This window comes from Oncorhynchus kisutch, linkage group LG18 (genome assembly GCF_002021735.2).
Source record: "Oncorhynchus kisutch isolate 150728-3 linkage group LG18, Okis_V2, whole genome shotgun sequence".
NCBI lineage: Eukaryota > Metazoa > Chordata > Actinopteri > Salmoniformes > Salmonidae > Oncorhynchus > Oncorhynchus kisutch.
In genome coordinates, this window is record NC_034191.2 from 44,942,770 (window position 1) to 44,957,508 (window position 14,739).

General features: G+C 42.4%; 1 protein-coding gene across 7 annotated transcripts; it reads right to left on the bottom strand.

Moving 5' to 3' along the window:
* Positions 1 to 601: 601 nt before the first annotated feature.
* Positions 602 to 14,383, bottom strand: LOC109908859 (high affinity cGMP-specific 3',5'-cyclic phosphodiesterase 9A). 7 transcript variants are annotated; one of them, XM_031796859.1, is made up of 20 exons: positions 14,267 to 14,383; positions 13,589 to 13,811; positions 9,250 to 9,320; positions 8,802 to 8,879; positions 8,534 to 8,577; positions 8,281 to 8,335; positions 8,088 to 8,158; positions 7,882 to 7,969; positions 7,626 to 7,710; positions 7,419 to 7,493; positions 7,062 to 7,148; positions 6,815 to 6,919; positions 6,561 to 6,643; positions 6,097 to 6,253; positions 5,570 to 5,683; positions 3,172 to 3,276; positions 2,764 to 2,892; positions 2,401 to 2,496; positions 2,100 to 2,177; positions 602 to 1,273 (listed from the first exon to the last, which is right to left on the bottom strand). In XM_031796859.1, exons 2-19 carry the CDS (start codon positions 13,655 to 13,657, stop codon positions 2,133 to 2,135), a joined length of 1,557 nt encoding a protein of 518 aa, XP_031652719.1. In that variant the 5' UTR covers positions 13,658 to 13,811; positions 14,267 to 14,383; the 3' UTR covers positions 602 to 1,273; positions 2,100 to 2,132. The 7 variants fall into 7 exon arrangements, with proteins under 7 accessions (XP_031652719.1, XP_020363194.1, XP_020363191.1 ...); XM_020507605.2 differs by having other exon boundaries at positions 2,100 to 2,183; XM_020507602.2 differs by having other exon boundaries at positions 7,882 to 7,996.
* Between the last annotated feature and the right edge of the window lie 356 nt (positions 14,384 to 14,739).

Below are 14,739 nucleotides of genomic sequence, written 5' to 3' on the forward strand. Positions count from 1 at the left end.
ATGAGTAGGAAATCCAAGCGTAAGCGAGGGCCATCCGCATTGTGCATGAAGCATAAACAATAGAATACAGATCTCAAGTAAAGTACATACGTTTTCAAAGACTCCCGAGCTTGACCTCCCATTGGTTCATTCATCCCTGCACCAATCATAGAAGAGTCAATGGCATGGCGCATGAACCTTCGATGAGAATTACATTCTGAGATGAAAATCAGACACTACTGTGCATGTTAATCTCTTCTTAATAACCTGTACCTTTTCAAAATACTGGTGGAGTTTATTACTAGGTGACAAATGTAATATAAAAGGATGTTTGTTTTACAACTGTACTGTATTTTACACAGTTTATGTAGGATGTGCTATGCAAAACTAAAAATAATATAAGAATAACATTTTAGATTGTAATGATTACACTTGTAATAACTTACAACATGTATCTCAGAATGAATATACTGCACAACAATGGATGTGCTAATACACAAACCTCAAAATATGAATTTATGTAAATTAATTCAGTGCACACACTGGGGAATAATTTGTTGAATTTGTTGGAATAATGTTTAACCCTCAGAATTATGTTAAAATATGCTGTGTACTTGACATGTTTAAATCAAGAGTCAATTTATTCAAACGGTTTCAGAAACAGTTTTGCATTTGAATAGGAGAACTGAAAAGGAAAAGAAAGTGTTCTAGCATACAACTTAGTTGCTATTTGTAATATAGGCAACATCAACAAGTGTGACTAAAAACAGAAAGCAGAAAATATGGCATGTTGATACCAACAATGACCAATTGTCACTCAGAAATTATGATAGGCTGCGTATACACAGACAGACCAATTTTCCAAATGTTTGGTCTTTTGATCAATCCGATCAGATCTTTTGCCAATTATTGGGCAAAAAGATCAGAAATAGGCTGCCTGTGTGAACACAGTAATTGATACCTACAATGACCAATTAGCTTTCAGAAATTACAGTAAAAATGAGAAAAAAAATACAGACTACACCGAGAACACACATTGGCTATATTCCAATGTCCCTGATACATGACTTCATCCTAAGTAGTATGCTAGTGTGGACATTGAAACAGAGACATTGTCCTTCTGTAATGTCCATAACAAAACAGTGGAGATCACCCAGGGTGTTTCATGTAGTCTGAGGCTGGCTCAGTGTGTAGAAGATAACTCTTTTCACCCTCCATCTTGTCTTCAAAGACGCAGATCAGGACGACCCACGACCTTTTTGAATTTTTGGATCATAAAACGAGAGCCAGAGCCCTAAAATGAAACAAGCACATCAGGATATCAGACTGCATTCTCCAGAGACAGGATTCTGAGTAAGTGGCACACTCACACACGCACACGCACACGCACACGCACACACACACAATGTGCTTTAAGAGGACAAAGCATTCTTGATTGTGATTTGGCTCCATCCATCACAATGCTCTTCGCTGTGGAAAATCTTGCACACTATGACCTTGCAATACCACACACAGCAATGGGAGAGAAAAACTGTCAAATCGTAGACGGGGAAGACACTATTCGGTCGTCAGAACGTTATCAATGAGTTTGTGACGAATCCCACTACACACATTGATGACGTTTAGACAGCGCAACGTTTTCACCACTTTGCTTTTGCCACTGGGCTGCAGGTCTATGTAAATGACCCCGCTTAGTTTTTTGGTGTTGAGGTGAGTGCCCTCCCTCCCAAGGGCCAGGACTGATTGGTGCAAATTGGAGGGGAATACTATAGAACTGAATCATTTAACTATAAACCTCATCTTCAACGGAAGAGCCTCATCTTGCTAGTGGTTCCAAGTACTCAAACAGTCTGTTGTTATTTTTGTGAAAACACTTTTTAATTTTTTTTTTAAATGCAGTAGAGTTGAGCTGATTCTTTTGGTTTATTCGGTTCTTTTTTCGAAAGCAAATTCAGAGTGATGAAAATATTGTGCGGTCGTAGTAGAAGAAAACTTTGTGCTCCTACTATAGCGAGCTCACTAGTTTGCAGCAGTGTTGTTGTTGGCAGACTGGAGAGAGGCAGAAGAGAGAGGGGGCACTCAGGACTAACACTACCGGCCAATCAGAGTCCGTTACTTACACAGTACCACTGTGCTCACAGCAGCAGCAAAGCTTACTTCTTCTTCCCTCCTAATGACATATTTTCCGTTTTCTTCTTCTGTGCCTCATTGAACAAAAGACACACCTTTATGTTAGAAAGTGGTTGGACACCTCCCCAGGATACAAATACCCTGGTTGATCGTGACTAATAAGAAATTCCAATTCTATCCAATGTTTTTCCAACGAGGAAAATCGGGAATTGGAATTTGACTGGAGTTGAAATGGAATTGACCCCAACCCTGAAGGACATTGTAATTATTAAATGTGAACTGTTTTCATACCTCTGTCATGGCGTCATCGATCTGCTTCAGCTCCTCATAGTGGTCTCTAGAGTCTCTCAGAGGCTGCACCATGATCTCCTCAATCTGGGGGAAGAGCTGCAACACACACAGGGGAGGTTGGTGGGTAGGTATTCAGGACAGCAGCCTTTTCTAGTCAATATGCAATTATCCACTGGCATTGTTTTCAAGAGGTCATGAAATATAAGAGACGTGTACAAACGGAAGCACACACAAACACTCACAGGCGGCACACATGCACACACGCTCGTGTGCACAAACGCCAACACTGCCACGCGCATACTGCGCTTACACACTATGTCTATGTTGTGACATTTGCTTTGTGGTTAAAACACACACGCCTACCTTCAGGACTGTCTCAAACATTGGGATGAGGACAAACTTGATGAATCCGATCTGGGCAGTGGGCTTGGTCACTTTGTCTCTGTCCATAAACGGAGCCACCGGCAGCCCTTCAGTCTTCTCCCTGTCACTCTGTCAATTCCCGAGACAGGAGGGTTTGTACATGTCACCTCCGCTCTTTCATGACATCATTCTTATCGACAGACCCGCCCCGATGAAGGCCAAGATGGCCGAAATGTCGATGATTTTTTTTGTTTGTTGACCCTTCTAAAGAAAGCATGCACAACTTCAAGAGTGACAGCCGAACCCTGTTTTCACTCCAAAAATCCAATCAACACCATTACTAGACTCACTATTATTAGACTCTCTTATTACACATTATTAGACATGATTAGACTCGATCGAGGTCACCTGCATGAAGTACTCCTCCAGCAGACAGTCCACCCAGGGTTCGGCCACCTCTGTTGGCCGGACCTCGTTGGAGATGTCGCAGCATTTGATCAGAACCATCTTCAGCTGCACACATAACAGCCAAGGAGTACAGAGTCATTTTCACTGTGCGTCATGGCAACACAACCATAGTTCTTAGCATTGGCTAGCTAGTGTGACTTTTCAGGAAAGGTCTACAGTTCCGTGAAAAAGTGTCTGTCCACTTTCTGATGTTCTCTATTTTTGCATATTCTTTTATTCGGCAATGTTATCAGATCTTCAACCAAAACCTAATATGAGATCAAGGGAATCTGTAATAAGTATGTATTTGTTGTGTTATTTGTTCACTTACGGTTCGTTCCCTTGATCTAATATTAGGTTTTGGTTGAAGATCTGATAACATTCAGTCTCAAAAATAATGCAAAAGTAGAGAACATTTTAAAAGGGGGCAAATACTTTTTCACTGCACTGAACTTGTGGTTAAAGGCTTTGGAGCACTTAAGGTTAACACAGGCACTTTATCTTAGAACCCTCTGGCTTTATTCCATAGGATAGGACCGGACTGACGTCATGAAACGGACATCCGTGTGCTGCTAACAGTTTAGCGTCTTCCACCGACCCTGTCCCTGTCTTCCACTGTACCTGTATCGGGCTTGGACCAGTGATCCTCTGCTTGGAGACACACGTGACTGCCCTCTTTGACAACATACCAACCGTTTGAGCTATCAAAAAATATCTAGTTCGATATCTCCGTCTGCAACATTTCCAGATAGCTGTGGAGTGAGTTTACAGTACGTTCTTAACTCCATTACAATCACATAACACTGCACGACCAAAAGTATGTAGACACCTCCTCGTCGAACATCGCTTTCCAAAATCATGGGCATTAATATGGAGTTGACCTCCCCCTTTCTGCTATAAACAGCCTCCAATCTTCTGGAAAGCTTTCCGATAGATGTTGGAACATTGCTGTGGGGACTTGCTTCCATTCAGCCATAAGAGCATTAGTGAGGTCGGGCACCGATGTTGGGCGATTAGGCCTGGCTCGCAAGTCCGTGTTCCAATTCATCCCAAAGGTGTTCGATGGGGTTGAGGTCAGGGCAGGTCAGTCAAATTCTTCCACACCGATCTCGACAAATCATTTCTGTATGGACCTCGCTTTGTGCATGGGGGCATTTTCATGCTGAAACAGGAAAGGGCTTTCCCTACACTGTTGCCACAATGTTGGAAGCTCAGAATCGTCTACAATGTCATTGTATGTGAAGCGATAAGACTTTCCTTCACTGGAACTAAGGGGCATAGCCCGAACCATGAAAATCAGCCCCAGACCAGTATTTCTCCTCCACCAAACTTTACAGTTGGCACTATGCATTCGGGCAGGTAGTGTTCTCCTGGAATCCGCCAGACCGGACTGCCAAATGGTAAAGCTTGATTAATTACTTCAGAGAACACGTTTCCACTACTCCAGAGTCCAATGGAGGAGAGCTTTACACCACTCCAGCCGACACTTGTCTTTGCGGTCTTAGTGTGGCTGCTCAGCCATGGAAACCCATTTCATGAAGCTCCCGACAAACAGTTATTGTGCTGATGTTGCTTCCAGAGGCAGTTTGGAACTTGCTAGTGAGTGTTGCAACCGAGGACAGATTTTATTTTTGTGCCACAGTATGTGCTTCAGCGTTCCTGTTCTGCGAGCTTGTGTGGCCTCCTAGATGTTTCCACTTCACAATAACAGCACTTACAGTTGACCGGGGCTGCTCTATCAGGGCAGAAATTTGATGAACTGACTTGTTGGAAAGGTGGTATCCTATGACAATGCCAAGTTGAAAGTCACTGAGCTCTTCAGTAAGGCCATTCTACTGCCAATGTTTGTCTATGGAGATTGCATGGCTGCGTGCTCAATTTTATACACCTGTCAGTAACAGGAAATAGCCGAATCCCCTAATTTGAAGGGGTGTCCACATACCTTTGTATATATAGTGTATCTCCAGGCCACTATTCAAAGTCTTTCTTGGGTATGCCCTATTTTTCCATCCCTGTCTTTGTTATAGAGCACCCCTCCTAGTTTCTGTAATTTGCTGAGGCTATTCCTGGTACAAAGGTATGCCTATTTGGCACATCTTGATGTTTTTATTTATTTATTTTACCTTGATTTAACGAGGCAAGTCAGTTAATAACAAATTCTTATTTTCAATGACGGCCTAGGAACAGTGGGTTAACTGCCTGTTCAGGGGCAGAATGACAGATTTGTACCTTGTCAGCTCGGGGGTTTGAACTTGCAACCTTCCGGGTTACTAGTCCAACACTCTAACCACTAGGCTACCCTGCCGCCCTATGTGCAATATACATAGTCAGTTGATGTCATGTGATGTACAATACGTACGCATGTGACATGCTCCTCGTTGGTGAAGTCAAAGCTGTCCACTTTATGTTTGAAGGAGTCTAATATCTCTCCATGCCGGGCCATGTCTGTGGCCAAGATCAGGGTAATGATGGCCTGTACAAGGGAGATGGAATCATCACAAATGATGAAATCCCCCTCCTGCCTTAGGCCAACTCAAAACATCTTGTGGTTAGTTAGAGAGAAGGAAATGCAAAGAGACAAAGGCTGTATGCTAAAAATATTATTATTGTTCCTTTATTTAACTAGGCAAGTCAGTTAAGAACAAATGCTTATTTTCAATGGCGGCCTAGGAACATTGCCTTGCTCAGGGCCAGAATGACAGATTTTTTACCTTGTCAGCTCGGGGATTCGATCTTGCAACCTTTCGGTTACTAGTCCAATGCTCTAACCACTAGGCTACCTGCCGCCCCATATAGTGCACTACTTCTGTCAGTAGTGGTGCACTAAGTAGGTAATAGGGTGCCATTTGGTATGCAGAAAGAATCACTGTGTAGGTCACCACCTACCTGTCTGATCTGCTTGTAGGCCTCCAACTCGACGTTGGCAAATATGTTGCACTCGGGCAGCGAGAGGATCTGGAAGGCCACGGCGCAGTGATGGTTCTCCAGGGGAGATATATCGTTGTAACGCACGGCCAGCTCTGTGCGAGCATTGATCTGATACCTGACAGGCAAAATAAACCTCTGTGACATGAATCAGTTTTCCTTGACAACATGACCTGACCAGGGAAGCCTATAATCACCAGGACCCAGAGTTTTACCCTGGCCATGTCACATGGTCAGGACGGAACTCCCGACCTTACATCAAAACTGGAAGAATGGATTGGACCATTTCCACCATGTAATAACAGTATTTAAGGAGTTCCAAAACATCCGTTTTGTGTCTGTCATCCACATCTATTCAGAGATCTAAGTCAAGGCTGTAGAGCAGTGGGAACTGAGGCGCAGAGTAGGAACCTTTGGGCGCTTACGTGTTGTTGTAGCCGGGGTGGTCCAGGTCGTGGCACACTGCAGCTGTCATGAGAATGCCCATGTCCGTCAGAGTCATCTTCTCCTGAGGAACACACACAGAACGTGTTGATGTCTCTAATCTCTAATACAAGGTGCCAGGAGGTTTTTCTTTACCACCTGACCTGACCAGGAAAAAAGTCTGGACCCTAGTTATAGACCACTTGTGTCTGGTAAATGGCTTGTATGATATTATATTAGGACAGTCGTTTCTTACCGGCAGGTTACACAGGTTAATCATGCCATACATCATCTGACTGACACAGAAGCAGTGGCGGAAGTTGTGGAACGGGTTGCTGCGATAGTTCTCCTGAATGCCCAGCTGTGAGAAAGAAAGCTGTCAATCAAACTATCCAAATAGTCATCAATGCTTTTAGGTTCTCTTCTTTGAAGTTGTTGTTCCATATCAATTGCATATCCACTTGCACATTGAGGTAATTGCTTTTATACAGTTCTACTTTTACCAGCCAGCGTTTGAGAGTGATGGGGTTCATGTTGAATTCCTTCACCAGTCCCAAGTCATGGTACATGTACTCCAAGCAGCTCAGCATCTAAACCACCGTTCAAAGACACAGTTAAAAGAATACCACACGCATCATCATAAGGCGCAACAAGTGCTCTATCTTGAAAACATGATTGCTGACATGCACAATTGGACTAATGAAAAAAGACTAAAATATAGTTTTTGAGTGTAGTTATTCCTTTAAGTTCACAACTCGAGAAAATACTTCAAAATGTTTTACTACAAAAATGTGATTATATAGGGCCTGGATGGAATTATGATGGATATCAGAAGATAAATTAATCTCAAGAGAACTAACCTCGTTGTGTTCCCAATGCCAGACATCGAAGGTTGGCTTCTTCAGTGCTTCAATAGTCTCCTGGGATAAGGTATACTGTAGAAATGAGAGAGAAGTCACAGCGTCAGTCCTAGGATTAATGATGTCAAAGTGATTCATATCTTTAGGTTTGAGAAGAAAAAAAACGTATAGCCTACTGTATATTACTAGAATCCCCTAATTCCGTACCTTTGGATAACTTGGGACGTCACGTCTGGGATTAAGTTTCTTCCCGTCGTCTGAGAAGTTGTACTTGCAGGGACAGTTCCCGACTCTGAAGAGATGCGAGAAAATACATCATATTTGTATCATTGATCTGCTAGCTGTATGATTCCTCGAAATCGCAACAACATTTTAAAACCAACATAAAAGTCTTACTATAGAATATCCTAAGAAATCTGAAGCATGGCTTGGTGAGTGTCATTTATGTTAAAGGTCATCGTACCTCCCTCCGCCTCTGGATGTCATCTCATCTCGTAGTTTCTTTAGGTCATTTTTGCACTTCTCAATCTCCACAACCTTCAGTCCCTCCACTGTAACGGCAACACGACTGTTAGTACCTAAAGTGGTGAATTCGGTAACAGTGAAGCAACACACACACAAAGAGAGAAACACACCAATAGTCAAACAACAAAAAAACCTTGCACATACACTCAACTCTTTTCTCCAACATGGCCAGTCTGTTGGTCACCTCAGTTTTCAGCTCGTTGATTCGGAAAGCCCTGCAAAAAAAATATGTGAAAGAGGTTAGTTTGAAAAGGCCCTGGTGAGGTATTTCTGCGGAAAGGGAAAAGGCTAAAGCGCAATGCTTCTGTCTGCAGTGAAACATAAACACACTAATTACCTGCTGAACTGCTCTGCCACCTGAGATAACACATTTTGAAACATGTCTTCTTTCTCTGTGGGCGCAAACAAACAAAAAGAAATCACTCTAGTGATCGAAACTTATGTTTAGTACCCAGAGTTGTTTTAACTTTGTTTTTAAGTTTGGTTGTGATAGCTTTATGTGAGTTATGCGAGTAAGAATGAATTAAGATCTAAAAGGTCAAAGGTTAAAAAGTGTTTGCTGAATTTGAACTATCGCGCTGGTACTTCACCTCCAAGCTGACCGGTGGACAAAGAAATTACTTTGTACAAGGAGCTGTAAAACATGTCAGTAACATTCCAACGTCATTCATCAAGTCGTTGATTACATAACGTTTGAAAAGTATTTTTACGCATAGTACATAGGCTATGCATTCTTTGGATTAACAACGGTCAGGAATGCCTTTCTATGACTGAGCTCAATCTTTTCTATGACTGAGCTCAATCGAGTAAATACTGTATCATTGAGATTTGGTGATTAGGGTAAAGGTGACGTGTTACTTGGGAGAGTTGGTAGGCATGGTCGGGTCTATGGACACCAGGGCCCCTTCAGGATCCACCATCATGATGGCAGTATTCCTACGGAGGGGGAACAACAATAATAAATAATAAGGATACGTTCCAGAAAGCACCCTATTCCCAAATTGCACTACTTTTGACCAGGGCACCAAAGTAGTGCACTAATATAGAGATCCATTAAGAATGCAACCTACATTTCTTGTTCACATGCTCTAAAACGCAACACACGCGAAGCTTGTCGCTTGGTGTTTACTTGTAGTTTACGAATCATTCATGAAGCTCAGTCAGGATAGAGAGAGACGACACGTTTGTAGTGAACTTGAAACAAATGTGCTGTGTGTCGTGCATACTTTCGACTGATGTTGTGAATGTGAGAGAATGGCGAGAGAGACGAGGGAAGGAGACGGGCTGCAGCTGACATGTCACTGACCTGGGGATGTTGGACGAGGAACAAAGGAGCTCCTTGATGTCACATGGGCTACAATGCCGACTGAAAACCACCTGAAAAAAAAAGGGCAGACGAATGGTGAGAGTCGTCTGTCTCCCTATGCATCTCAAGCCACCTGAAAACAGTTTGCTCTCTGTGAGACCTGAGTCTCACAGAATAAAAAGGCTACAGTGGAAAGAGAAAACAATTGTGTTTTTTAAAAGTGATTTATCCTTTTAAAGTCACATCTTAAAGCCACATCTCTTTTTCAAGTGAGCCCTGTATGTTATGAGTTCAAATATTGAGGACTAAATCACAAAGGCATGCAGTTGAAGATGTGTGTGAACTCAACAACTCTACCTTTGTCAGGGACCAACCCAAACTCGTAGATAATACGACACTCCGTCAACATACTAGCAACAAATACTTGCTTCATCAACCCAGCGAGAGAGTGTGTATCATTCTCTGTAAACCACAGCAATATACACAGAAATGTCAAAACAGATAATACATTTCGTTTACAATGTTAGTTCCTATTTGTGGTATACTGACGGTACACATTCGTTTCATATGGTGTCTGCCTGAGATTCATTGTCAAGTAAAGTGTATCTAAGCTGTCGATGTTGGCTAGCCTCCAACAACTTGAAGACCTTTTGCACAAGCAGATGCAGGAGACAATCCCTCAAACTCCCGAGCCCTTGAATGGACATGTGTCACTTTCAGGTCTCTACTTGAACCACTCTATGCGACCATAACAACAGGGGTTTGTGTCATCACAAGTATACTGGGCTTACTAAGTGCCTGGCCCTATGTATCCCAAATCAAAGCAGACTTGAAGAAATAGGCTTGTCACAAAGGTAGCAAAATCCGGTAGATTCACTTGTGCTAAGTGGGTTAAATGTGCAGAGGGAATTGACCATTTTTTATTCCGGAATGCATAAAAAATTTAATGAGCCAAAGAAATTGGAGGACAGGTCCATTAGAGAAGCAGTAGCTATTTGAAATGCTACCAAATGCAACATTGCAAATAGACACTGGCTGGAAAGGGGTTTTAACCAATCAGCATCTAGGATTAAATCCACCCATTGAATAACATGCAACATTCTATAAGAGAAGTTTCTAGTTTTAATGTCACGTGCACAAGTACAGTGAAAGGCCTTTCTTGCAAACTCTAACCCCAACAATGCAGCAATCAATAACAATGTAAAAATTACAAGGTAGAACAAAAAGTGTTTAGTGCTTTCTGAGGTTTCTGTTTCGGATTCGATCATTTAAAAAAAATTATTAAAATGTTGATTTCGGTTTCAAATTTTTTTTTTTCAACATTAAATGCACCATGCATTATGTGGGTTGAATGCTGTAACAACACAGATTAAAACAATGAATAAAAGTCCTATGATGGTAGTGACTGCCCATTACTGCTTATCACTTGTTAACCATCATTTATTCACATTACTTTACTTTAGTAAAATATTTCAGTTGTTGTGTATATTCTATTTGTTTTATTCGAAGACTTTATTATTTCATTCCAAGTCATCATCTCACCTCTATAGAGCTGCTGCCTATGCTGTCTGACAAAATCAATATTTTAGTAGTGCTTCAAGGTAAATACAGCATGCTTTTATGACTGCTGAATACCAACGACCAATCACTTAGATCATGTATTTTCAGGTAGAGATACCTCTTGAAGAAACTGCTCTCTATGTACCACTTCTTGATCTCACATTCTTCTGTCTCCTACATAGCAAGTGTAAAATAAACATAGACTGGAGAAGTTTAGCCCCGCAATGGATAATGGTCATTGTAGTTTATTATCACGTTTTCTGCACTAAACTATGTAGAACATTTGTCCTGTTGGAAACTACAACTCCTTACTACATCACACCGTTCGGGCATATGATCGGAAAAATCTCTAAAGAAACTGCAGTGCAATGTGCGCATTGAGCCCACAGGAGAAAAAAAATGAATGAAATGGAATTCAAGTAATTGAGCCGACATGGAAAAATTATTGACATTTCGATTAATCGCTCAGCACTAGAGAATAGTCTATATGGCTTAGGTGGTGGGAATCGATTTTCAGGGCCTTCCTTTCACACCTCTTGATATAGAGGTCCTGGATGGCAGGGAGCTCGGTCCCTCTTGACCTGCTCCACTGCAGCCCCGTCGATGTGGATGGGGGTTGCCCCACCCCTTTCCTGTAGTCCACGATCAGCTCCTTGGTCTTACTGACGTTGAGGGAGAGGTCGTTGTTTCCAACCCCACACTGCCAGGTCACTGACCTGTAGGATGTATCATCGTCTCTGGTGATCAGGCCTACCACCGTTGTGTCGTCAGCAAACTTGATGATGGTGTTGGAGTTGTGCGTGGCCACGCAGTTGTGGTTGAACAAGGAGTACAGAAGGGAGTAAGCACACACCCCTGTGGGGCCCTCGTGTTGAGGGTCAGCGATGCGGAGGTGATGTTGCCTACCCTCACCACCTGGGGTCGGCCTGTTAGGAAGTCCAGGATCCAGTTGCAGAGGGAGGTGTTCAGTCCCAGGGTCCTAAGCTTGGTGACGAGCTTGGAGGGGACAATAGTGTTGAACACTGAGCTCTAGTCAATGAACAGCATTCTCACATTGGTAATTCCTCTTTCCTCTGGGATGATGAAGTTGATGTGTGCCATAGCCAGCCTCTCAAAGCACTTCCTGATTACAGATGTGAGTGCTACAGGGTGGTAGTCATTGTGGCATGAACCCTTAGAGTTCTTGGGAACAGGAATGATGGTGGTTATCTTAAAACATGTGGGGATTACAGACTAGGACAAGGAGAGGTTGAAAATGACCATGAATATGCATGCCAGCTGTTCTGCGCATGCTCTGAGAACGCGCCCTGGAATACCATTGACCTGACGAAAGACTTTGGCCCGTAGCATTTTAAGTTCTTAGTGATTTACTCACATCGGCCTCAGAGAGCGAGATCACCCAATCTTCTGAGTCGGTGGTGACACTCACACCACGATGTTGAAGCATATGATGAGAGCAAATATGAGACACAGTAGCTTATATTGTTATCTACAGTATATGTATTACATGATTACAGTGCAATGGCCCGGGAGCTGCGATAACAAGAACATACTGGGCAGGCTAGTGATGTTTCTACGCTCACAAATATCATGTTCTGTTTCTTCCCCCTTTGATAATGAATTAGTCCACCAAACAATTCTGGTTTTCCTTACAGTACAGTGAGGGGCATATGTTTTCCTGTATGTGATCCTTGTGAGAATTTAACCTTAACCCTTGAAAGCAACGTGCTTTCACCAACTGAGCCACACAGGACCATGTCTAGTTTTCCTCAGACTCAGGGGGGAGTAGAGAACAATGGAGGCATAGAACATGCTAGCAACAGGTGGCACTGTCTGTGCTCATTTAAAGTATGCCACAAACACCTGTGAAACACAATGTCACACCACCTCTTGGTTTATTGAAAACACAGCGATTTCCGAGGCCTCACACCTGACTCATGTTTTGAAGAGAATTCACAACTTTTTCACCACAAATATAGAAATAAACAGAACATACAGGCAACAAGGTGGCACAGCATGACTGGTGCACGAGATTAGGTGTGTGGTAACCAACAAAAACCGTGGAGCCATAAGGAACCCACATTGTGTCAAGATCATTAGCCACCTGTAGAGATTATATGACTTTGGTGAGCTTTTGATTTGGTCACCTGATTCTTACAGTAGTCAAACCACACTGGATTCTAAGTGTAGCCTACCAATACTAGCAAAAAACATACACCATTTCACCATCCAGTCTGTCTATTGGTTGACTCCATCATTGCAGCCAGGGACCTCAATGATCGAAGAGATGTAATCACACAAGGTACTTTGGAGAGTCTAACTCTGATACAGGAGTCCCCACGGAGAGACCCCAGCCCTCCCACTGACTAGCTCAGAGTACATCCTCTCTCACACAGAGAGAAGAACATGGATACTGTGTCTGTGGATCTCATTTTCTGGTCAACCAGGATATGCGCTAATGAAAATGGATGGAACTCATGGATAGGTAATAAGAGACTCATTCTTGGTGTTCAATACTTCATTTCAAGTATGCTGACTAGCTACGGTAGAGAAAATAGCTGATGGCGCAATCTGTTAACTCGGCTGATCCGGAGAATAATAGATACACTTCGAGAAAATGTTTGAAGATAAAAAAGAATGGGAAAAAAAGAGAGACAATTCGTTTATGAGGTTTCATAAAGAGGGATCTCTAGAGAGATTAGTATCAGTTAGAAATCGGGGTGGGGGGAAATCTGAAAAATGAATAGGGAAAATAGAAACCTGATAGAGGAGGACCCACCTTCTGAACCTTTCCATCCACGTCCAAATAGATGGTTTTTGGGGCGTAGGAAGAGGAGCTGGACCCCATGCTGAATCCTCTATGTTTCTCTCACGTTCCCGTTCTCGTTCTCTCTCTAGCTCTCTCGCTCTCTCTCTCTCGCTCACTCTCACTAATCCAGCAGGAGGAAGGTTTAGAGCCCCCGTCCTCCTGCAAAGGAACCTATATGGCCAGGGTCAGAGCCCTGGGAAATACAGGGAAATGCTATGACTGCAACACAGGAGCTACTATTGAAATACTGCAATAGACTAGATTGGAACTGAGACTTGAAAATGATTCATCACTACATTTATTGATTTTACTGTCTCAATTCATCTATAATCCAGAAAACAATTACAGGACCATCAACATTTTTTCATTTTGCATTATTATTTTCAACTGCACACTAAAATTCACTGATAAAATATAATCAGTCTCTATTGCTATCATCTCATAATTGCGGAAACATTTCCATCTACTGCCATCAAGACATTTGAAATATTCTCACTGTTCTGACTCACGGTAACAGAAATATGAAAAACAGGATTGTAAAAAACAATAGACGTTAATAAAATGAAATCACAAATGTACTCGAAAGCTCTATCTTGGAATCGAATATGTCATGGTAAAAGAATCATTAAACACATCCCAACGACATACTGTGTCAGCGATGGCGTTTTCCCCTGATGCGATGAAGCTTCTAAACTTTCCCGGCGCTGCTGATGCTACCAATACACAGAGTGAGATGGGAGAACCTGGGGGACTTTAGCAATAATTGGCACTCTGGTCCGTTGCCAGGGGACTGTTACTACGGTGAGAGAAAAAAAAATAGGCTGCCCTCCTCCTATCTCCATAACGTCTTTAGTATAGAAGCTGCGAAACCTGCTGGTCACTACACACCCATTGCCATATGTCTTATCAATGAGATACGGGATGATTCAAGTATCTTTATAACTTCATACATTATTACTTGTGTGCTTTGTCAGGAAGTACATTTCTGGAGGTCAATATACAATAGGAGGTGTTCTGTAGGACTAATAGATTAGTGGCTTGGTGGACATTAGTTAGGCAATTAGTACATGTCAAACATCAAATACAGTACATTGATTTGAAGGGCATATGACAAGGATGAG

What these genes read in the sequence shown, in the direction of transcription:
- LOC109908859 (XM_020507600.2), bottom strand. Translation starts at nt 13,657, where the DNA reads ATGGGGTCCAGCTCCTCTTCCTACGCCCCAAAAACCATCTATTTGGAC. An exon ending in TGGATGGAAAGGTTCAGAAG is followed by an intron (nt 9,321 to 13,588) that starts GTGGGTCCTCCT and finishes TTTTTTTTTCAG; the next exon opens with GTGGTTTTCAGTCGGCATTG. An exon ending in ACATCCAGAGGCGGAGGGAG is followed by an intron (nt 7,711 to 7,881) that starts GTACGATGACCT and finishes GCATCTCTTCAG; the next exon opens with AGTCGGGAACTGTCCCTGCA.